We start from the raw sequence: 25,474 nt of genomic DNA, 5'->3' as shown, positions 1-25,474 counted from the left end.
AACCAGCCTACAAGAGGAATCCACCTGTATGGTTGCTAGGATGAGACAACCTATTCTACCTTACCCATATCCCTACATGCAACAGTATGGGATGCTTTGAAAAAAATAGAAAATGAATGAATGCAATTGATTTTCACTAAGATGTTTAAAAATAGTATTCCTAGATAAAATACAGTAATCATTTTTGGTTCTTTGGCCCCTTAACAGAGACAGCAGTTGTGATTTAAACAGTAAAACCCACTCAGATTTTCTGTTACAGGAAAAAAATATCTCAAAGGCCTACAGAACATTTCAGGAAGCTCAATGAAAACATTCAAGACAGTAATTTTGACTTTAGGTTTTAGGTACTTCATTCACAAATACTGAATGAGCAGGGCTAGAAAAACAAACATGCTACTCACATGTTTTTCTCCAGGCCACACTCTGCTTTAACTTCAGGGTTTCTGCAGCTATGGCACAACATAAGCTGTCACCACACTTCTACATAGCAGAAAGCTATACTCTAAAGACTAAAACCAAAACCAAAATGCTAACAGAACAAGATGAGCTCTCACCATGTAAAGATGACTGCAAGTCATTCATGTTTTGGTCTAACAGCTGTGAGGGCAAGTAACCTGATGGTGTTGGTGCCATAGATGATGAAGCAGTCTCCATATCTCCAGCTGAAGAGTTCATGGTGAGATCAGCAATTGCAACCTGACCAAAAACAGCTGTCCACTCTTTGCTGAATTCCCCCTCGTCCAGGGAGGAAGCGTTGAGGATCTCATTCAGTAATACCATGTCATCCTTTTCACCAGGTTCTGACTCCAAGGACCTCACAAAGTGATCCTTTGAAGCTGTCTCAGAACAAGAGAGTCAAGATAAATAATTTTTTAGACAAAGAAAAGGAGGAACCTTTTAAAAACATCCAATCTAGGTTTTGTATGTTAAGTGAGATGAAATATTTTTGTGCATTTGGTTTTTTCTCTTTTAGATCTTGGACATCTGGGCTTGTAGCTTATGCAACAAATAATTCCTTGGTTATCTTAGATAACCTCACTGCTGTAAGACTCATTTCTCATTAAAAACAATAACTATGCTTAAAAATCTATTAAACACCACATCACAATCATTACATAGCCTAATATTTAAAACATTGGAGAAGACTACTTTTATGCTGCTTTTTGAAGTATTATATAAAACTGTCAAAAAATCAGATTGGTATAAAATGAAAATAAATAAGAGTTGGGGATTATTCTAGAATTTTGTGAGAACATACTTAAGATGACCTTCTGACCAATGCTTGAATTACTGGGGTACTTCCCCATGAGAACAGGTTACTCTACACAGAGTGACATTTCTACACTGTTCAATGCTGTAGTACTTTTTTTTCCCCTCTCTTAGGCTGCTGAGAAATAACTGGGGCCACTTTCCTTCTGATTCCCCTTACTAGTTTTTCTAGCACCAGAACAGCAACTGAAGAAGCTCTTAGATCACTCGAGCCATTACTCCTTAAAAACTATTTTTCCTATTATAGAAATGTTAAATAGTTATATAAAATGCATGAAGCTTGTACGCATGATCGTAACCCTTTTCTCTATCTTACAAAATTTTTGGAGAGTGAAAGAACTGTCAAGGAACCCCAAGTGTTATTTTACTTGTAAACATTTAAAGCTCCACTGTGGGAGTATGCAGAGGACAAAAATGGTGGTTAACAATGTTGATAATGTTACATTACTGAAATCCAGATCAGTTTATCTTAATTATGCTCGTTTCAGACTTGTGGTAAGACACAGAAGCTACTTCGGTTTTCCAAAGTTTGGACAGATCAGCTGAGCTCTGCAACTTGCATACAACTTGCAAAGATGTTTTTAACCCTTTTGGGTTGGGATAAAAGATGGATAGTAGCAAAGTGGTTGCAACAGGCCATTTTATTTAAATGCAATGGCCTTCTCGGGAAAGTTCCTTTTTAATTGCTGTAATACTTTGTAATGAAATGGCTGAAGTTGAGTCAGAGGAGAAAAAAAGCGCAAAACTGTGTTTTAAAATAGGCCGACGAGTCAGCGCACACACCTGCGTACTAAGAAACAAACCAACACATAATATAAGCATTTTATTCATTACTGAAGTCAGCTCTGAGATTCAGCTCCTTTCTAATTCACATTTTTATATACCTCTGTACTCCCTGACAGGGCCCAAAAACTAGAAATAGAAAATTTACAAACGTGTCAATTCTCCTGATGTTCCCACTAGACTATAACTAAGATACCACAGAAAACAATTTGTTCTCATGAATTTTCAGGCTGCTTTCCCATCTTCAGGTGAACAGCAAAGAATGTTAAGGTTGTCCAAGCACCTACAATTCCCCCAAGTCTCTAGTTATTCAGCAGGTGAGGCAGAGGTACATACTTCCACAGGGGGAAGGCACTTGCTATTTCAAAGGCACTTAAGAACTCTGATCTCTACGGGGCATCACCATCTCAAAGCTGCTTTTAGGAGGCCCCTTCATGAACTTGGAAGGCTTGCAGGTGGAGATGCAAAGAGAGCATCATTAGTAACAGATCTGCTAAGACATACCACCAACACTGTACCTAACCACAAATGACATTTACTATAACGGAACAAAAGCTTTGCAGCAACACAGCTCAGAGTAAAGCTCTGCTTCATCTGGGTATCCATTGCAGTACTCCCATTTTTACTGGGGGAGAAAGTACAACATGTAGCTTTACATCTGGAGGGCAGTTAGGTCTTGCTGTAGCGTGCATGACCACCAGAAATCAGAGGAGTGACACATTTCTTGTCTCAGCAGTCTTTCTGATCTTCCTACGGGGACAACAAACCTGGGGCAAGGGAGGATAGGGTGCTGCTTATGCTCAGGTTGCCTCAAGTAAGCAGCAGTAAGTTCTACTCTTGTTTGCAATAAAGGTTATCTTGAAGCCAGTCTTGCTTATCAAGATATTACTCATGTGGTCTCTCTGCTAGATTACTAGAATGATATGGACTTTCTCACCTCACTCATAAACCTTCTATTACTACTTTTCCTGTTTCTCTGTTTTCACTGCCCATTTTCACAGTCAAAAATCCCTTTTTTGTCTGCACATGCTGCCCCTAACCTTATAAATGTCCATTAAAAAAAACCCCCAAAACTCCCAATAAAACACTGGAAAAACAACGTCACTATATTCTTTTTGGTAGTTGTTTGAACAAGCCTCTAGCAATGCTCATATTCCTTTGCAAACATGCCTTGTTTTGCTGGTATTTTAAAAAAATTACATGCAAAGAGAAACTAAAAATATTTACAATACATGATCAGAAACACAGGATAAAGACTTCCTTCTGAAACACACACAAAAGTATACCTCTAACCATATTGCTGCTCTTAAAGTGATACAATATTCATTAGCCTAAAGCTAGCTAGTGTGTAAAATTGGGGTAAATGGCTAATATTCTAACATTAACATAACCATCCTTATCTGATGTAGCCGCCCCACAGCTGCTTTTGTATTGATTTAACTATTTGACTAAAAAAAAAAAGCCTTCTAACTGACATAGCTAAACTTGTATGACCAATAATTGTATGCACTATCTGTATCTCCACTAAGAAGGTCCAACAAGAAATGGAACTGAGGGGAAAACCAGAAGAAAAAAGGTCAGTATCAGACAGGCAGTGACCTTTTTTATTAACCACAGAAAAGAAGTCATCACTACCTTACCTATCCACAGATTAGGGCTGCTTCTGCACAGGCAGCTGAGGAACTTTCCCTGTTTCTGCCTTCATGGGTGATTACCCACAGTGCAGGAGACTGCCTGTAGCAAACCCAAAGTCAAGGTGTTTGCAAATGCTCTCTTCCTTACCTACCATGAAGGCAGTGCCTTAAATACCCCAAATTATACTCTCAGTCTGACTGACTAAACTGCACAAAGGGATTTTTTTCTTTGTTTCTTTACTTGCTTTTTGAGTTGCCTCAGTTGTTTTTGTTATTGAAGTTTTTTTTACTCATTCGTCTGAGATATATAAATGAAAAGCAAATGAGAAATTATATGCAATACTCTTACTGCACACAAAAATTCAATATAAAACTTTTAGCCAGATCTTTCATATGTTACATGGTAAAGCACTACCCTCTGGAACACAAAAAGCATATCCCCTTCAGCTGCCACTGATTTAACAAAAACATAGGAGAGGAGTAGAGCCTGGAATGAAAGATTGCTTTCTCGTGTGTGTATGAGAAGAGCACAGCAAATTTAATTAACTATCTGGCTGAAAGAAGTCACCAGTTCTTATATGGTGTTAAGAGGACTAAATAATTAGTTTCTGATATGTACATTTCTGATATAAAATCTTGTAGTTACTATAGTGTATTGCCAAGGCTTGTCATACAACAACTAAAGAACCAAAAAGAAAAGTTTGTGAAAAGTTATGGGAAGGGTAAGGTTTACAGTGGAACTTACTTCAGTGGGGCAAATGCGATATAGTCTGGTATACAGAATCACAGAATCAACCAGGTTGGAAGAGACCTTTGGGATCATCGAGTCCAACTGTTGCCCTGACACCACCCTGTCAACTAGACCATGGCACTAAGTGCCATGTCCAGTCTTTTCTTAAACACAGCCAGAGATGGTGACTCCACCACCTCCCTGGGCAGCCCATTCCAATGTCTAATAACCCTTTCTAAAAAGAAATGCTTCCTAATGTCCAACCTGAACCTCCCCTGGCACAGCTTGAGGCTGTGTCCTCTTGTCCTATCGCTAGTTGCCCGGGAGAAGAGGCCGACTCCCACTTCACTACAACCACCCTTCAGGTAGTTGTAGACTGCAATAAGGTCACCCCTGAGCCTCCTCTTCGCCAGGCTAAACAACCCCATCTCCCTCAGCCGTTCCTCATAGGTCATACCCTCCAGAGCCTTCACCAGCTTGGTCGCCCTCCTCTGGACTCGCTCCAACACCTCAACATCTTTCTTGAAGTGCGGGGCCCAGAACTGGACACAGTACTCAAGGTGTGGCCTCACCAGTGCAGAGTACAGAGGGACGATCACTCCCCTAGACCAGCTGGCTACACTATTCCTAATAGAGGCCAGGATGCCATTGGCCTTCTTGGCCACCTGGGCACACTGCTGGCTCATGTTTAGCCGGCTGTCGATCAACACCTCCAGGTCTCTTTCCGCCGGGCTGCTTTCTAACCACTCTTCCCTCAGCCTGTAGCGCTGCTAACCTTGAATCACCTGTTACAATGTGTTTTATCCCCAGTAAGGTTTACTTTGTATTATAACATTAGGAATAGTGCCTCTGCATGTATATGAAGTTGAGTTGGAACAGATCATCCTGAGTGCCATTACACGGCACATGCAGGACAATCGGGGCATCGGGGCCAGCCAACATGGATTCATGAAAGGCAGGTCCTGCTTGACCAACCTGATCTCCTTCTATGACAAAGTGACCTGCTTAGCATATGAGGGCAGGGCTGTGGATGTAGTCTATCTAGACTTCAGTAAGGCAGTCGACACTGTCTGCCACAGCATCCTCCTCGACAAACTGGCTGCCTGGGGCTTGGATGGGTGGACTCTTCGATGGGTTAAAAACTGGCTGGATGGCCAAGCCCAGAGAGTGGTGGTGAATGGGGCAAAGTCCAACTGGTGGCCGGTCACTAGCGGTGTTCCCCAGGGCTCAGTACCGGGGCTGGCACTGTTCAATATCTTTATAGATGATCTAGACATAGGGATTGAGTGCACCCTCAGTAAATTTGCAGATGACACCAAGCTGGGTGGGAGTGTCGATCTGCTGGAGGGTAGGAAGGCCCTACAGACGGATCTGGACAGGTTAGATAGATGGGCCGAGACCGACGTCATGAGGTTCAACAAGAACAAGTGCCGGGTCTTACACTTCGGCCACAACAACCCCATGCAGCGCTACAGGCTGGGGGAAGAGTGGCTAGAAAGCGGCGCAGCGGAAAGAGACCTGGGGGTGCTGATCGACAGCCGGCTAAACATGAGCCAGCAGTGTGCCCAGGTGGCCAAGAAGGCCAATGGTATCCTGGCCTCTATTAGGAACAGTGTAGCCAGCTGGTCTAGGGAAGTGATCGTCCCTCTGTACTCGGCACTGGTGAGGCCACACCTTGAGTACTGTGTCCAGTTCTGGGCCCCACACTTCAAGAAAGATGTTGAGGTGTTGGAGCAAGTTCAGAGGAGGGCCACCAAACTGGTGAAGGGTCTGGAGGGTATGACCTATGAGGAATGGCTGGGGGAGCTGGGGTCGTTTAGCCTGGAGAAGAGGAGGCTCAGGGGTAACCTTATTGCAGTCTACAACTACCTGAAAGGAGGTTGTAGCGGAGTGGGAGTCGACCTCTTCTCCTAGGCAACTAGCGATAGGACAAGAGGACATAGCCTCAGGCTTCGCGAGGGGAGGTTCAGGTTGGACATTAGGAAGCATTTCTTCTCAGAAAGGGTCAGTAGACATTGGAATGGGCTGCCTAGGGAGGTGGTGGAGTCACCATCTCTGGCTGTGTTTAAGAAAAGACTGGACATGGCACTTAGTGCCATGGTCTAGTTCACATGGTGATGTCAGGGCAATGGTTGGACTCGATGATCCCAAAGGTCTCTTCCAACTTGATTGATTCTGTGATTCTGTGAGTTTCCTTTAACACTATTTAAATACTGCAGCTGAATAATTTAATTCAACCTTTCAGATTATGAAAACAATTAAGATCTAAGATTAAAATTACACTGGGTGCCTGTAATTGAAAAGCAGATGAAATACACACGCATAAATGTTTCATACCATTTTCTTCAGGTTGCAGGTCTAATAAGTCATCTACGGCACCTAAGAGAAAAAAAAAAAGAAAAAAAAAAGAAAAGCAACAAAGGAAGATCTGCAGTACACTGACAATCAGTATGTACACATCTAAAGGTAGTTTTCTTAAGTCTCTTCACCTGAGTTCTGCTTGTGGTTACAATTTCCTTGTAACATGGGTATGACATCCTTGCCATTGTCAGCTATAATTAAGATCCATAAACATGTCAAATTGCACTTGGCACAAGACCATGCTTATAAACAATGTCAATGTAAGATCAACATACAATGGTTGTTGGTATTCATGTTTAAAATGAACCTGGTCACAATGGATGAAGGACCCAAGATACAAGCATTTCTAAAAAGTGAGGCAAATTTCTGAATAATAACCTGGGTAGGATCTTCCTTTGAATCACTGTCTGCCACACTAGCCCATCTCCAGGCTGAGTGCACCCAACTGAGGCAACTGCAAGAATCAGACAGGTCTCTGCTGTCCTCCAAAAGCAGAGACATTTCTTTTAGAATCTTGTACTTACACAGGCCAGGACAGAGCACAAAAGTGCCCAGGACCTCATGACTCCCTACATCGCCTTCCTTGGCAATGACACCAACTCACCACCTTATGACACCAACTCTGGGAATGGGGAAAAGGAATCTTCCCCCAAAGCACCCCAGGTCAGGATATAAGTAATAGCACCTCTTCTCCTGCAGGAAAATAAATACGCTAAGACCAACAGGAGGGAAAATAGTCTCTCGGAGGTGAAAAATCACCACTGCGCCCCAACTGTAACTACCTTAAGTTCTGAGACAGTTTCTTAGATTAGACATGGAGTCAAAACAATCATCTAGATTCCATCTATCAGTGAAGAGAAAGACACCTCCCTCAGGTGATTAATCCCATTTAAGATATGCAGCAAAACAGGAGAGATGAGTTACCTGCTGAACATGCCTTTCTCTCCCCTTTAACTGTTGAAGAAATCTAGCTTCCAGACAACTAAGCCTGTAGCTCTAAAGGCAAATGAAGGGGTCGGTCACAGTATTGCCAAAACTGGAAGGCAGATCTGCGGGAAGCCTCGAATTTGAGGCTGGAAAGGAGAAATAAAATTCTCTATAGGGGAATAAAAATTGAATGACAAACCCTTTCAAGAGAAACTTCAAGGTGTGTTCAGAACTAAATGGAATAGAACAGCTTGCTGTTTGCATCGTATTATTTTAACAAGGCTTTGCTAGGACAATGACAGAAATGTGCTACCAGCACTAGAATCAGCTGTCATTTAAGGACCCATGGTCACATCTGATTACACTGTGCATAGATATAGATAGGAGAGGCATAAACATACATGGACAAATATACACGATGCTTCCATAAAAGGACAATGCACAAAACTAAAGGGGAAAAACCCAACCCTAAACTGACTGGCAGAAGGGAAAAAAAAAAAATCAGAAAGAGAAGTTCATGAAAGGTGGGATATGGATGGCCACAATTCCATAATCAAACGAGTACAATTGTTGCTGAAAGCCTGCCCTAATTCAGTGGTAAAAACGATGGAGCCAATCTTAAAAAACATCCATAGTATATTCAGAGAAAATGCAGAGCAAATGATAAAAAATGGGAAGTTATGAAGTACAAGTAGTTGATGACGAAAACTAAGAAACACAGCTCCATCACTAGTAGCACTACATCTGTATTATTTTAGCACGTACAGAGTACTTTAAGAAAAACAAATAATCTTAGCAATGGCACAGACCCACTGGTGTATGGGGATGGAAAAATTTAGCAGAGCAGGCAGAACGATTCCAAAATACTTCAGTTCCTTTTAGGGGCGATGGAGAAAGAGACAGAACAAGGTATTTATGTTATGGATGATGGTGAAATATTTTACAGCCCGTAAGTAACTGAGATTCTAGAAAACATCTGCTAAGAAAATATAAATCAGATTTTGTATCCAAGGATATTAAAATATCTTGTCAAAGAGATATCTGATCTGATTAACTGCAAAATGGGTGAAACTTCAAAACACTGGAAAAGTCCTAATATTGTGTGGTTATTACAAAAAAAACACCCAAACAACAATAATTAACAGGGTGACTCAAGTAATTGTAGGTAACAATGGGCTGGTAGCTCACAGTTACTCCTAGGCAAAACATTAACTGAATCCCATTCAGTATGGGATTCAGCAAAAGAATAAGTGCACAATAAATGCTCCTATAATAAAAGGTGTTTTTATGGAAAGCAGACCTAGTTAAAAAAAAACCCAACTAATTTCATTCTTCGATAAAACTATGAGCTTTCTTTGGTAAAGATATTTGTTTAGAAACAACTTGACTTTGTACTGCATAGCCTTCCAGCTAAAAAGTTAGTGCTGCATAATATCTGTAACGAACATATTGAATGGATTAGGAACACGACAACTAACAGATGTCAAAAACCAGTTGTTAGGAGAAATAATTGCAAAGTAAAAGTGTTTCTAGTTTAGACCTGCAAGGTTTAGTGTTATATCCATTGCTATTCAATGGCTTTAGCAGTCATCTGGAGGTAAACACAAAATCACTCTTGAAAAAAATGTGCAAACAAAAGATTATCAGATGTGGTCGTTCAGGCCAGTCATTCAGTTTCTGTAGTTGGAGCTGGAGAATTTATACCACTAAGTCCTAAGTTGTATCTCTAGGAATAAGGAACGTAAGCCATGCTGCAGAAAGGAAGAATGAGTCCTGGAAAGCTGCGACTAAAAGGAACTGAGTCTTGATAAACAAGAAATTCCAATATGAGCTTCTAACTTGATATTGCAGTAAAATGAGATATTGTTTTTGGATACAGAAACAGGAATGTGATTTTACCTTCTAGAAACATGACAGGAGAGACCAACATCACAAATGTCTTGTCCAAGTATATATTTCACATTTTAAAATGCATGTTGTAAAGTGGAATGGAAACAGAAACTTCAAAAATAAAGGAGTAGAGAAGATGTTTTCAAGACATCAATGTGGTTAGCCTATCTAAATGAAGATTTGAGAGGAATCTTGATTTTAACATGGTACCTTTTAAGTATCTTCATGAAGAATAAAATACTATATATTAAAATGATTCTCCATTAATTTAGTAGAAAAAGATATATTATAAGCCATGGCATTATTTAGGCTGGAAGGACATCAGGGGGTCATCTTGTCCAAGCTCCTTGTCAGAGTAGAGTCAGCTATGAAGTTAGATCAGGTTCCACAGGGATGTGTCCTGTCAAGTCTTGCAGATCTCCAGGGATGAAGATTCACAGCCCTTTCTGCCACTTTTTCCAGCACTTCACCACCTTCACTGTAAACACTTTTTTCCTAATATGTAATCAGAATTTCCCTTCCTGTCACTTGAGTCCATTGCCTCCCATTCTTTCACTGTGCACCTCCAATTAGAGCCTGCCTGTGCCACTGGGTAATAACAACCCATCAGGTCATTGGCAGTGGCTGAATATGATTTTGCCTAGCTTTTGGGCAGAAGTTCCACTGAATTCCTCAAGTTTTTAACACAGTACATGCTAATCACTGGAACAAACTAGCAAGCTAAGTGGCATACTTTCCTTGTCTCGACACCTACTAATCTGTAGATCCTTTCCTTGAAGACATGCCCAATGTAAGAATTATGCTTTGGAAGACAAGCTATTTGACCTATCTGAGAGTAACTGAATGAAATGCAGTGGGATGTAATACAAATGAGATTAGGTTTAACAGATCTTCCTGGCCTTAAGTTTTATGCATTTGTAGGGATTTGCTGAGTGAAGCTGAACATACAGGGAATAAACAAAAATGAAAAAGCACATATTACAGCACTTATGAAGCTGTGATAACATGAAATAAAATACCTGAATAGTTTGATTCCTTGCTATGGTTCTCCTCATCTAATGAAATCAACCTTAATTTGAAAGAATAAGAAAAAAACTTGAGAAAATAATTCTAAGGCTATAGAATAACAACACATTTTTCTCTTTTTGGTCACATCATTACAGAATCATATCAATAACAAATAAACAGTAATTCAGATGGACTCTTGCATTCACTGTATATGCTGGTCTGTTATTAACTTTTATTGTTTCACTCGTGGAAGTTCGTTGAAAACCAAAATTAGATTGAAGACCAATTATCAAAACCTCCCACACTTCCACGTAATCCAACTAAATCACTGTAACGAAAAGTACAGTGTATTCTGCTTTTCCAGATTTGGTCTTTCATAACTATCATGAAGGAGGTACAACTGTTCCAAAAAGAAAAAAACCAAGACCCCACCAAAACCACTTTGTACTTCTCTTTTTAACAGCAACTAATAACAAATCAATAGTCAGGTAAATTTTGTCCCATGTCAGCAGATTTCTGCAAAACCAAATCAGCAGTGTTGACGAAAAAGCTCTTGACAGAAAAAAAAAGCTGTGGTTTACATGCAATTCTCATGCAAAGGTAATCTCTTCAATGAAGAATATATACTTTCTAACTGCTATTATTCTGTGTAAAGCCATTCAACCAATCGTGAATGAAGCAGCCACAAGGCTGATGTGGTGGTGAAGAGGACTGTGTAGGCACATTCCTCATATCTAGTGATAGGACAGGAGGAGCCACCTCCCCTGCTCTTGAGGATAGGCTTGTGGGGAGCAGAGGAAAATTAGATTCAGGCCAGATTCTAGTATAATGCATGTTTACTGTGAATGGAAAGTTCATGAGGATTTTAAAAGCTTTGTTTTGTGTAATTCTTCTAGAATCTTGGATCACAGAGTCACAGCATCACAGAATGTTAGGGATTGGAAGGGACCTCGAAAGATCATCTAGTCCAATCCCCCTGCCGGAGCAGGATTACCTAGACCATATCACACAGCAATGCGTCCAGGCGGGTTTTGAATGTCTCCAGAGAAGGAGACTCCACAACCTCTCTGGGCAGCCTGTTCCAGTGTTCGGTCACCCTCACCGTAAAGAAGTTTTTCCTCATATTTATGTGGAACCTCCTGTGTTCCAGCTTGCACCCATTGCCCCTTGTCCTGTCAAGGGATGTCACTGAGAAGAGCCTGGCTCCATCCTCTTGACACTTGCCCTTTACATATTTATAAACATTAACGAGGTCACCCCTCAGTCTCCTCTTCTCTAAGCTAAAGAGACCCAGCTCCCTCAGCCTCTCCTCATAAGGGAGATGTTCCACTCCCTTAATCATCTTCGTGGCTCTGCGCTGGACTCTCTCTAGCAGTTCCCTGTCCTTCTTGAACTGAGGGGCCCAGAACTGGACACAATATTCCAGATGCGGCCTCACCAGGGCAGAGTAGAGGGGGAGGAGAACCTCTCTTGACCTGCTAACCACACCCCTTCTAATACACCCCAGGATGCCATTGGCCTTCTTGGCCACAGGGATGTTTGTTTATGGTTTTAGACAGCAAAATGGTGACATATTTTTTCCCCTCAGTTTTATGACAGACAAGGAAAAAGACAATGCATAAATAAAAACAAGTACAACCATGACATGGCATCTGATGCATTTGCTGGTAGGTGCCAATGCACATATCTTGCATAAATCATGCATTCATTCTAGAATTTTATATTCAATATTGAGGAAAACAATTGTTTATTAAATTCTTTATTATTGTCACACAAGATGCAGCAGATTCAAGGACCTGCTGTGGAGACAACCACCTGCCAAATGGTACTTGGCCGAGCCCTTTCTAATCTGAATAGCACCAAATCTGACCAATTTATAAACTGGTTTGGGTCAGTTGTTCTGAATTTAAGCAAGTAAAAGGACTAGAAAACTGAACTCCCTAAAAATCTATTATTATAACTAGCCGAGCAAAATCCACTAATTATCACTCAAGCTGTTCTCTGCTTTTTGACAACTGATCCTTTGCTGGGTGCTTCATTTAACCAGGGATAGTCAAAACAACAGGTGGCAGCAGGATTATATCAACGCTGCATCTCCTCACAACTGAATCCCGATGGTCCCGTAGGGCAGGGATCACATCTAGTTCTCCTGTTCTCCTCTGCCCATAGCAGCCCATTCGTAAGTCTCTCTCACCTCAGAGCTACAGGTAACTCAAACCTTGATAGCATCAGCTCACTTAGATGTACTTTTTACTAAGTACCTACTGCTTCATTGGATTACTAACCGATGCTGTATACATTACAAAACCTAATCGCTGCTCAACGCAATCAGGAATCCATATCCTATTCCCAGGTGAAAGGAGATGCTGAAGGGAGAAATACAATGCTCATGTATCTTCTCCCATGTGTAGTTGTTTACCATTTCTTTTACTAAAGAAAAAATGAAGCAAAGGCTGAAAAATAAACAGAAGGCTAGGAACGATGAAAAACATATGAAGGTTTAATGGGCCTTTTCAAAGCTCTTAATTTCACCATAAAGTTTATTAGTTGTCATGTACATATTACAACATTTCAGGAATTCTTGTATTAAGCTTACTATTAGCTAGAGTGATCAGACTAGCTGTGTCTATATTTCCATTTATAAATGTTTGGTGACTTTAGCAATCAGAAAGCAGACTATAGACAAAAATACTTATTATTTTAATACATAGGCCATGTGACTTACTGACTCTGCTGATCTTGTACTGATTTGGTGCTCTCAATCTGTGGGTCCTCCTTTTCTGCTTTTTCTGTTAGTTTATTCACTGGATCTTGTAAACTCTATATTATAACCATAATATAAATGAAGAGAAGAAAACAAAGCAGAATCAGGGAAGCAAATGTGTGTCATTTAAGGCCAAACCAGACTATAGAACCTACATAAACTAAGCAAGAATGGTTTTGAGCTGTATCAAAACTATATCTGACTCAAACAAGCAAAAAAAAAAAAAGTTAGAAGATACTAATTCAAATTGAGTCACATGAACACACTTTTTATAAGAAGGTGACTTTTGGCTACTTCTAAACTCATGTTCTGTTTCCAATATTTCTAAGTAAAACCATCTATACCATGTGCAAAGCAGGCACTAAAGGCATGTTTCTTTGACATTTCGGGGGTTTGCCTTTTTTCTTTTTCCTCCTTTTTTGCCCTTTTTTTTAAAGATGAGAAAAATTCTTTCCTCACACCTGTTTGTTCCTCATACACTGCTTCTTTACTTCTTTATTCTCTTTTTTTCCCCTGATACAACTATTCACACAACCTTGGTAACTGCGGTATAGTGGGAAAATACTACTTGTATCCTGAATGTGAAAATGAGGGTTAAAATCTTGGATGATTAGTTAGACAGAGGCCAGGTGTGGTATTATGAAACCCTACCGTCCCTTTGCAATCTGAAAGTCCATGCTATAAGATAACAATGTGCAGTTTCATGGTCAGCATTTTTATAACCAAAATTTGGACATGTGAACAAGCCAACACATAAAGCATTACAGACTGACTCTTTGAGATTACAGAAGTGCTAAATATACTACTGGTTGTCCCTGTTATGCATTAATTAGGATTTCTGTATGAAAAAATAACTGAAGATAGTAATTAAATAATCGCAGATGTTAGCAATGTGAATATTTCGCTCTATCAAATGGTTTTGCTGTGAATGTGAAAATATGTTCCTCTTGCCAAAGTCCAACTCAGTTTCTGAAAAATAAAACCGTGTTTCATGTGACTAGTCCTGACTACTTGTAATTAAGTTTATTTATGTCTCACTGATATTCATAGTCATGCATCTCACCCACCTTCTCCCCCTTCCCCTCAAAAAGCTGAGACTAAAACAAGTAAGCCACCTTTTGTGCAGAACATAATGAACACAAAAATGTAGTGGTTTTGCATCTGGAGTTTTAACAAAATGGTAGTATGTTTCATCAGAATAGTAAATTAAAGAAAAAACTGTGGCCCCTAAGTCCATCTCATCTATCTATCTCATCTATCTATCTCATCTATCAAATAAAAGTTAAGAGTCCCCAGGCCCATCTGTTAGAAGAAAAGCATTCCCAGGCATGTCCCAGGTCTTGTTCGCACCTCCCTGCTAGCCAGGACAGATGAGTCCCCAGAAGGGGCATTCCACTTTCTGCTTGGCTCCTCGTATGTTTCCTGTATGAGGAAACGTATACTTCTGTGGTTTAGAAACCAAACTAATGGACTTGTCATATACTGCAGTTGGATTTTTTTTTTCCTCTCAGTAAGCTAATTCTTCTATCTAGAACCGCAGATTAATTTATCATAAGCACCTTTAGCACTGCAGACATCACGCGTCAAAGATGAGGGATCACAAAAGTAGCAATAATAAATAGAGGCATTAAAGAAATTTACCTTATTCTGTAGTCACTTTTTTTTTTTTTGACACTGTAACAGTGCTAACCAGAATCACGTGTAAGTGTACTTCTTGGAGTCTGAATAATGGATACTAGCCACCTCAGCTAGATCACCCATGAACGAATATGTTACCCTTTAACTGCATTTGTACTGGGTATTGATTAGACTGCATTTCTAGTACTATTAAAATTGATGGGAATTATTCCATTGACTCCAAAAGGACCTGGATTAGAGTTCAAAAATGTAAAAAACATGCACTATACTTGCCAAAAAAGTGCAGTGCAGAGAAAGAGAGAAGAGCTTTGCAGTATGGGGACCGTACTGCTTTGGGCACTTGAACCATCCTGGACACCTTTACAGCAGGACACACAGTCCACTGTAATCAGGCGGTGATGGTGCAACAGTTGGGGTGCCACTAAGCATAGCAGCACAGAGCCTGTCCCAAGAAGGATGTAATGATTTTGAACAACAAATAGAACTGCTTTAACCACTGCCTAATTACACAAGTTAAAGAAAATTATCAGAAGTAAAATCTTCTGCATCTTCACTGAGAAAAAAAACCAGAGAAATAAGCATCCTTCTTTAATGAACTATATTTTATGATGCTTCCTTCATGAGTGTTTCAGGAAATCCACATTTAAAGGACTATGATCGAATGACGGAAACAGCATATAGAAATGGAGTTCACAAGTACCTTGGGAAGGAAACAGCATGATAATAATGGCAGTTACTATTTCCTGTATTAGAAAAATAAACATAGCTCTGAAATATAGCTTCAGTTTAATGGAGATTATGATAAAAATTGTTAAAAATCAGCAGCTGTATTTTAATGCAATAATTCAATGTGACAATTTAATTCAGACAATATCCCCTCAAGTTCTGACAGCAAATAATGAAATTATTTTCCTCTCCCCTGCCTCCCTCTACTCCACACCTTGATGTGCACTACAAACTTGAGATATCTTTTTAAAGAGATTTAAAAAAGCTGAAGAAGGGGTATGAAATAAAACAGTGTTAAAAAGATATTGTCAACTGTTTTCTAAACATGAACCCACGGTAATACGATCACTACTGTCGGCATGCACAGAAATCAAACTATGATATTCTCTTAATTGTTTCTGGTTACATCAGAAGAAGGGAAGAAGTCCCATCATCTAGAAAGTGTAGTGATTAAACAAGGCTGTAAAGACACAGACTGAGTTCAGACAAAAGCAAGCACACTTCAGTTGGGTGTATGAAGCGTTCCTGGCCTCGTTTGCTCAGAGCAGACAAATGTGTAACTTCACAGCACTCTTCTGAGTGCTCATGTGGACTCACATGGACTTTGTTGAGCTATACCAGTATGTGGCTTAAGGTAGGATCCTCTTATGTTTAGAAAGCTATCTTCCTAGCTTCGTTATTTCTCTTTCTTTTACTATAAAAAAAAAAATCAGGGTAAGACCGTACACACTAGTAGAGCAAGTTCACAGTCATTCACTCTGCCTATCTTGTCTGTCTCTACAACCAAAAGTCACCCAGCAATATTTTGCTTGCTCCCAGTACTCAGACTAAATATCCAAGCTGACAAGGGGTTCCTCCACTGCAGAGTTAACTCTGGTTCCAGCTCAGGCACCATTCTGAGGCTTACTGCTACTCACTCACAAAATTCTTTCACCTGCATCTGTGCTGCTTTCCAGTCAAGCCAAGATCATCTGGACTGCACACAAAAACTGTCCTCTGCAGTTAAATCACCAAAGCATTGACAACGTGCTCGGCTCGCCCACGGTTTCTCCCAGGTGCTTTGGACAACTAATGTGCTTCCTCTTGACTAAGAAAGAATCAAAGCAACACAGCTAAGGGCAGCTCCAGGAGCCAGAGATACATCCCAGGATGTCACAACACATATAGAGAAGTGCAACACCACTGAGGAGACAAAAACATCGATATGTTTCATTTGCGGGGATAGCTGAAAGGGAAAAGGAAAAGCAGGTAGTCTCAGAATTTCCTCATGGAGATTCATCAGAAAAAAAATCCCACCCCCACAAAACCCCCAGGGATATAAAATTATATGCAATCTTCCTGTGAGTAAAGTCATGGTGCAACAAACAAGAAAGGATACCAGACTACAGCAGAGGTCAGCAGAAGGCAACAGTGCTGTAGTACCTGTTCGGACAGAGCTCTCCAAACCAGAGCACAAGCAGCAGCGTTCCTCTTTGCAGGAAATAAATGGATGCACTGAGATTTATGCCTTCTGGCTCCCTTACCAGGGCTATTATTATCTCTAGGCTCATACAAACTCTTCAGGAAGTTTGGTATTATAGCATTAAAATGTAAAAAATGCAACTAAATATTCATTATGTAACTAAGGCAAACGGACAGAAATTAGAAAGGGGTATCATTCATGAAAAGTAGTCTCTGAAATAAATTTGAATTCATTTCATATATGATAATTTCAAGACAATGAAACCTTAAAGGCTTTACCAAAACAGCAGCCCATCATCTTTAATATTACAGCAATGGATACAGTAATGGATACTTTTACATCACGATACATAGAGTTGCTAGCACATTAATAATCATCTTTCATCAAGCATAAAACTCTCAGTTAGGAAATACAGCTGCAATAGCACAATTATACTACTCTCAGCATATACCCTGAAGCAAAGAAAACAAATGGGCTGCTTTTCATTAAGGGAGTTTGTTAAACATCTCTGAAGACAATGTTTTCTTTCCAGAAACAACCCTGGGAGGCATTTAAGAGTCTCTTTCCTGAAGTAAACCTGGTACATGAATATATTCATACTACAAAATACAAATAGTAATTTTCCAGTACATAACACCTTCTAATTTTTCAGTAAGACAATCTACGTCTAAGTCAAATATTAAGTTTCTTTAAATTCTTGTTTTAAAGTAAAATGCTAAACCTACATACATGTATGCTCAGTTTAATTCAGAAGGATCAATTGTATGAGCAAAATTAAGCTGCTAGTATCAGAACTGGAATCATAAAAGACAAAAATGATTTGCAAGCACCGAATAAAAAAATTTATTTTAGGAAAGATCCCTTTTAAGATATAAGACAGGGAAAAATATTCTAATAGGGGTAACTCCTGATTAAACATATAAACAGGCACATTGAAATATTTTATGTGCATTTTAAGCAATTATATGTTCTGATTGTATATTTTTAATGCATAAAGTCAACAGCAGACATGGCATCTTCATTGGGTACATTTTTAGACCAAAAGTTCTTCCATCAGAAACTATGCTTATCCTAGATCAGCTATAGCCATGTATTATGCTTCATAAAAAAATAATACCATGTATCTCAACGTAGAATTAGCTTGTAGCTCCTTCTTAATATATAGTTAGTCTGGCTTGAACATATGATATGACTGGTATGGATCAGTTCCCTAACCATAAACATCCATTTTTATTCCACACCCAGGTCTAGCAGAGGAGACACGGGCCTCATGGGAGTCCCACACCCTTCAGAAATGACAAGTAGAGGTGACTTACCCTAGTAAGGCATGTAAAGTAGCAGCAGACACCTATTCTGTTAGGCAACCAAATCTCACCTGATGCTAAGGAGATTAAATCAAAATCTGGTGGTTGCAATCATTTAATGCAAACAAACAGAAACTACTAATTGGGGGAAAAGAGATCATGGAGGAGACTTAACTTTGGTATAGAACATAATCCCACACTCTTAGAGACCAAAAAAAATAAAGAACTGATACTAAAAGGCAGTAACATAGTCTTATTCCCAAGCAGCTGTCTTCTGAAAGCACAGACTTCCATGGAATTCTGTAATATAAAACTACTTCCTGAGTAGCATCATTTCTCAGCATACATATCACTGCAAAAACAGGAAATCGCATTTTTTCAGCGCAGGAAGACAGCAATAAAAATGGTTAAAACAAAGTTAGGTTGCATCCTAAACACACTACAATATTCACAACCATTTGTACAGTTATTTTTTGCTTCCAGGGAGTGCTTGTTATACATGTGTGGACTGAATGTAGATTGTGTTTCTTCATCACAGATTCCCAGCCTGATTTCAAATTTAGATTATACTGAAATCTTTCACAGGAGCAAGTTCAAAAGGTAACAAGCATCCCCAAATCTCTCTCACCCTCCATCACAAGGGTACTTCATACTCCAGAACAGGTGCATTTTCTGTACAAGTTTCTCTCCAAGGTGTCCAAATGTTACTATACATTTTGAAACATCATATGTCTTGTCAAATAATGACATTTTTAGATATAAAAGAGAATGAAGAATAAATACCCAGCAACAATATAGGCTACCTACACAAATTAGACTGAAATTGGTTTGTATCAAAGCAAAGAGAAAAAATTCCTCAGAAATCTTCTAACATTGGGAAGTTATGAGAACAGCCCACCAGCAAGGTACCAAGGCTCCGGAGCAGGACTCTGGCTGTGCTGAACCGAGGCTGTGAACTAGACATCGTTGCAATGGCAGGCAATAGTGGGAAAATAAAGGGGGCTTTCTTTTCTGGTTTGGAGTTTAATTGTTAAGTCTGTAGGCAATTACTAGCAATGTGAAGATAACTATGCCCAATTGTCTCCTGCTGAAATTTGGACATAAGCTCTGGCTAAAACCCATCTTCCATGACATGGACTATGCAAGAAAGAAGCTTAGAGTTATGTGAACTTCATAGCAAATGAGGACTTCTCCTGCAAGACAGGACTCTTCAGAGGCTGGGTAAAATGAAACAGTTTATGAGCCTCCTTTTATTTTTGTCCTCTGGTCAGAAGAGATTGAGCTTGAAATTTGTTTGTTTGGTCTGTTGTTATGTTTCAAGCCACAGGACTAACAGTCTCCACAAGCTCTTTATGCACTTCAAAGTTCAGAAACCACTCCCTCCCAACCCACACTCTAGAAAACAACTTTAAATATAGCACAGTCATGTACAAACAAGTTTGGTAGTCTGGAGTGAATTAAACCTTATACCTTCAGGTATGTCTTTTCCAGAAGCTCTGGGGTTGCCACAGGCTATATAGCACAGTGCAGCCCAACTTCCACTTTTATGTGTCTTATGCACAACAAGCGTTTCACAGATTGAGGCTATGACTTGTACCTGTTTTCAAACTGAGTTGTCTCTCCAAGCAAACAGTGGCTTTGCTGCAAGCTGTTCATTCTTCACTTTCCTCCCAAAGGTAACCCTTCTGTCAGCCCTCCTTCAGACAAATGTTACTTTTTCTCCCGTGCAAATAGGATCAGCCAATCACGTAGTTATTACAATGCACAAAGTAACTAGAGGACAAAGACATCTATGGGGATAACTGGAAAGTTAATGAATTTTTTCACTGTTTTCTCATTTCTCTACTGAACCTTGAATTGCAATGGGCAAAGCAACTTCTTATGCAGGGGCAGGCATGACCAGGAAAATACACAGTGCTGAGTGCTTATTTTGAGTGGCGACACTCTGAACTCAGACTTCAGTCAGATATTGCACACATTCTATATTCAAAGATTACAAAGGATCAGTAAATACCACTAGTCAAGCAAACAGTATTTCCCAGAGCAGTTAGGGTTAAAAAGTCTGAGTACAGGTGTGGGAACCCTGAGCATTCATGCACTTGTATTCAGTCCAATAAGATGTTCTTAAAGAGTGTGAGTTTTTAAAAACAGATGCAAAGGCAAAATAGTATTAATTCCCTTGCAGGACTCTGGTGAGCAACATAAATCCCTAATTCTGCTGGATCTTATGATTCTTTAGGAACAATCAAATACAATCACAGTTAGCACTTAAACACATACTTAAGTGCAGCCCTGAATAATGTCTTTGAAATAGTTCCTTAGTCACTGCACTCTACATGAAGTTTTTGATCCTACTAGCCAGAAGTCCATTAAACAGAAAACCTGTATTTAAATGAAAAGACAGGACAGGGATAAAATTGTCAGACAACATACGGACAAAATATGAGAGTGTGCTTTCTATATTCTTGTATTATCTCTTAATTGTTGTCACTGGGCAAACAAACATACCTATATATCCCTTACCTTTAACATAGTGAATTCATACGGCTGATAACCTTTGAAACTTTCATGAATGGCTGCCATTGTGTGCGAAGTTTTCTCCCAAAAATGAAGAAGTGTTGTCTGTAAGGTAAGACAAAATTTCAATGCATTGTTATCTTTAACACTGATCTGCTTCCAGTGCAAATTTCACATCTCCACTCCAATACTAGTTATATAGTTTTACGGTTGAATATTGCCATGGTAACCTCTTAAAAAACATATATTAACAGAAAATCTTTCTTTTGGAGGTCAACATTTTCTTTGGGTACCTGATATGTTGTTAACACATGAGAAAGGAGGTTGCATCTGCTCGCTCCCAAAAGATCCACTTTTTGACAGACGTCAGTCTTCAGTTTGTCAAAGCTGAGTTTTGCGTGTCGCACTTGAGCTTGAACCTTCAAACAAAGGGACAATGGTTTATACAGTGATTTTTTTTTTCCTCAGTTTTTCTACCCCAGTGTCCTGGTTTGGCCTAAACCAGGCCAATTTTCCTTTCAGTGATTTTTACTTTCAGCTAAGTCTCCTCTAAGTAACTGCACTTTCTGAAACTAACTGCATGTTTTGCAGACAGTGTCTGCTTCCAGGACTGATAACGCTCGAAGTTTGTAGTTATCACTGAGGCACCGGTAGGGATATTGTGCAGAAAAGCTCTTGCTGTACTTATTCTTAGAGAAACCAAGGTCACTGCTGAATTCCTCACTGCTTACGAGTGAAGAGCCAAAGGGGGGTCACAGCTGCAGGGGGGAGCGGACAGGGCAGGTGACCCAAAATTGACCAATGAAGGTATTCCATCCCATACACGTCATTCAGTATAAAGCGGGGGATAACGAGGGTCTGGGGCCTTCTCACCCTTCTTCTCCCTTCTCGCCCCTTCTGCTATAGCCAGCATCCGAAGAGGACTCTGTCCCTTTTCCTGCTGCCCCTGATCCTGATCTGGGCATCCCTGAATCCAGTTCCCGTCTGTCACTGGGCCCAGCCTGGGCCTTCCCGGAGCCTGCCCTGCAGTGCCGGTGGTGACGTGACCGACGTCGGGGGAGCTCGATCTTGGTTTTGTATATATTTGTATATATTTAATTATTTCTATTGTTATACTCTTTTTCATTATTATAGTTCATTAAAACTGTTTTAACTTTCCCGCAAGTGTCTCTCCCTTTTTTCTTTCCCCTTCCCTTCTTGGGTCGGGGCGGGGGGTTAACAGAGCGCATCTGCCACTGGTTTAATAGCCAGCCCAGCCTTAAACCGTGACAGTGGCTAGTGCAGGATAACTCCACATATTACACCAAGGAATCAATGAACAAATCTTGAGTTCTGGTAATAACAACTACATCTCAAACTTCTGACCTGTTCCAGTGCTCTAAACACAAGACTACAGCATCTTACTGATGACTTGCTTTGTTGTTTTTGCATATTGAAGAGTTTCAAACCAGAGAGGGGTGTCCAGAGCTGGAAGAGTTCTTGGGTAGCTAGGAGATATTTTGGTAAGGTGGAGACAGATTTGAATTCCCTTAGGAAGGAGGAAATTGCTCCCATGGCTTCCACTCCTTAGGCAAGCATGACAAATGCTAAGTTATGATATAAAAGCAAGAAGCTGCTACTGCCAAGATACCTCCCTACAAAGTATGATATTTTGTGAAAAGCCTTACCCAGTTGGAACTACCCTGGCATGAGCTGAGGCTGCCTCTTAGTTTGGGATCCTCAAGGGACTCTACACTACTTCTCTTAGCTTTTTGGTTATTAGTTTGGTTATTAGTTTCTTTTAGTCTAACATAAAATGCAAAATTTATTTTCAGTAGTAGCCCAATTTCAAGGACAATTCAGCGAGTGAAGCATCATCTCCAAAATGAACTTATGTTGTATAAATGCACTAATTCACTTTACATACAGTATATTTTTGTCTCAGCATTTCCAACATAGAAGCAGAAACAGATGCTTCCAGTCTCATTTGTCACATAATGTCTCACTTACTCGATCTGAAAAGCATTCACAGTGTGTGTATAGGCTAGAAGGAGCGGGGTAAGTAAATCAAGAAGGAAAAATGCCTGGAATACAGCAAACCTTCCTGTTGGGGGCTCTGGGTAAATGCTACCAGCAGATGGAATCAGTACAAATCTGTGCATTAAGTAAGTAAAGTACATTCTGGCATACCTGATCATTGTAAAGACTACATGAAAATTAAATGCAAACTGATGTAGGCTGTGGTTTGAGGACAAAGTATTTAGCATATAGCATATCTTACAGCATTTCTGCATATAGCACAGAAAGCATAAGGAACTAGATTCTCAGTTTCCACAAAACTGTAATAACTCCATAGCTTGAGTGGTGTTATGACAAGGAGCACCCATTACACCCTTACACAAGCATATATAAGCAGTTACCGATTTTTTTTTTTTTTAAATTCAAGATTGATGCTGGGTAGTCAGAGAACAGAAAAGGTAATGTTTTATACAAAATAATGCCTGTAACTAAACTTCTCCATGTGCAATGTAAGGACTTCCAACGTCTGGCACAGTACTAAACCTGATTTCAGTGTGCTTTGGTATGTTCTACATTTTGCAGACTATACTTTGACTCAACCGTTCCCTTGGCTTAGAATAGTATTTATTGCATTCATTAATCTCTGCTCCATCAACCTGTAGGAATAACACGTAAGAACAATGGTTAAAGAAGAGGTAGCATACTTCTGTTTGCCTGCTTCAGCCCTGGTTATTAAAATCTTTATGATCTGCTGAGAAACACTTATAAAAATTAATTTTAGGAGACAATTTATAAAGCAAGAAATGCCTAGCTAAAAAGGAATACTACTTGGACAATATAATAGATCCAAATAACAACTCTTAGGTCTGAAGCTGAGCAGACGTATAGCAGATTTGTTCAAGAATTGAAACTATTCTTGAGATATGAATTTAGATAACCTAAAGTGCATAATGAGTTCCAATGATACATTTCTTAAATTTGTCATTTTGGACCTTATTACAATTGTCTGCACTTGTGCACGCATCCCCATGAACCTCATCCTATTAAGCTTGATTAAGTAAACTTGCAGTCATGTTGCAGTTCATATGAAGAACTCGATTACCATTGCATGTCTACCTGTCTCACTCTGGAAAACAACAAAAGTACCATCTGCCTTTCTGCCACAAAAGAACAACCTATATGTCAGCTTTGAAAGAGAAGTTACGTCTGTGGGAGGAGAGGAAAAACTGCAGGTAGACCTGCCGTACAGGCTACCTTTTTCCTCTTTTCCTGTGCAAGACTAGCAGAGTGGAGCTGCTACCTATGACTCTGATTCCCAGTCACTACAACAGTATAAGAAAATAACACTTTGAAACGGCTGTTGAAATCTACATGTCCTGTGTTGAGGTAGTTTAAACGTATCAGCAAATTCATGTGGCAAGACAGTAGATAAGTGAAAGCTGAATTAAACACGTATTAGGCTAGCTGCATTGTAAGAGAGAAAGATTCTGGAAAGGAAACTGGGACAATGTTCTGGTATCCTAAAGTGGTAGAAAACTCTCATTATATAGGGACTTGATCAAGCCAAGTCTATCACTAGATACAATACGGCACAAAGACTTTTCAGCCAGCAAAGACCATTTTTCTACTGGCTGAAACATTCATGGTGAGAAACAAACTAAATATTCAACTGAAACACAGTGATATCCAACATAATCCAATGAAACCAGTACCTACTCAAATAATTGCAAATATCTACTAGCAAATTAGCTGCCATAATTACCTAGGGATTTCAGATTTAATTGAAGCATCTAATTCACATGTTCAGATTTCTCACTGGAGGCTACAGCATGTTCATGACAGTCCTGGAACTGAATGTAAGCAATAGAGGAAGAGTGCTGAAGTACAGCAAAGAAAAAGGAAAAAAAAAAAAAAATGAAGGCAGAAGCAATGCTATACCACTCCATAACAGAATACAGAGAAATGCAGCTTAATATTGATTAGTGTAGCAGCAGCAGGATTTCACTGTATTTACTGGGACCAAGAACAATCATGTTTCTCTGCCAAACAACTCGATCTGAAACATCAATTGTCTACAAACAGAACAATCTTAAAGTTATAATATGCTGGTAAAAAGTTTTTTTCCTTTCATGACAGCATTTTTTGTTTCTAGTCAGAACAATCCAATCTCCATGATTTTAACATGTATTTTGCTCTCCTTATACTACGACAAAGTGGTCTAGAGAAAAGAAGCAGCAAAAAGTCACATTATAACTGAAGTGTTACTCCCCCAAATCCAGCAGCTTTCATGCAAACTTTGTCATTCAAACGGCTACATTTTAGCAATTTTCACAATCCTACCCTATTTGAATTTGCATGATAGAATCATTCTTATGCTTAGTTTTCCTTCTCAAAACATAAGATTATTTAGTCGAAACCAGTTCTTTTTCATCCACCTCCGCAATCAGAACGGAGACAAAATAA

The 25,474-nt window shown here is 39.6% G+C and overlaps 1 protein-coding gene across 4 annotated transcripts in view; it reads right to left on the bottom strand.

The window, feature by feature from the left end:
* ICA1 (islet cell autoantigen 1) overlaps nucleotides 1-25,474 on the bottom strand; it is a 73,682-nt gene that overhangs the window by 7,347 nt on the left and 40,861 nt on the right. For all 4 annotated transcript variants that reach the window (XM_068404582.1, XM_068404584.1, XM_068404585.1 and 1 more), the window contains 6 exons: nucleotides 21,307-21,432; nucleotides 21,020-21,118; nucleotides 13,328-13,422; nucleotides 10,614-10,663; nucleotides 6,754-6,795; nucleotides 555-836 (listed from right to left, as the gene is read on the bottom strand). In XM_068404582.1, coding sequence (XP_068260683.1) covers nucleotides 555-836; nucleotides 6,754-6,795; nucleotides 10,614-10,663; nucleotides 13,328-13,422; nucleotides 21,020-21,118; nucleotides 21,307-21,432 — 694 coding nt within the window. The remainder of the gene's footprint in view (nucleotides 1-554; nucleotides 837-6,753; nucleotides 6,796-10,613; nucleotides 10,664-13,327; nucleotides 13,423-21,019; nucleotides 21,119-21,306; nucleotides 21,433-25,474) is intronic.

Source organism: Nyctibius grandis, chromosome 7, assembly GCF_013368605.1.
Source record: "Nyctibius grandis isolate bNycGra1 chromosome 7, bNycGra1.pri, whole genome shotgun sequence".
Lineage (NCBI taxonomy): Eukaryota > Metazoa > Chordata > Aves > Nyctibiiformes > Nyctibiidae > Nyctibius > Nyctibius grandis.
The sequence above is the reverse complement of the archived record's forward strand: the minus strand, read 5'-3'. Positions and strand labels throughout refer to the sequence as shown.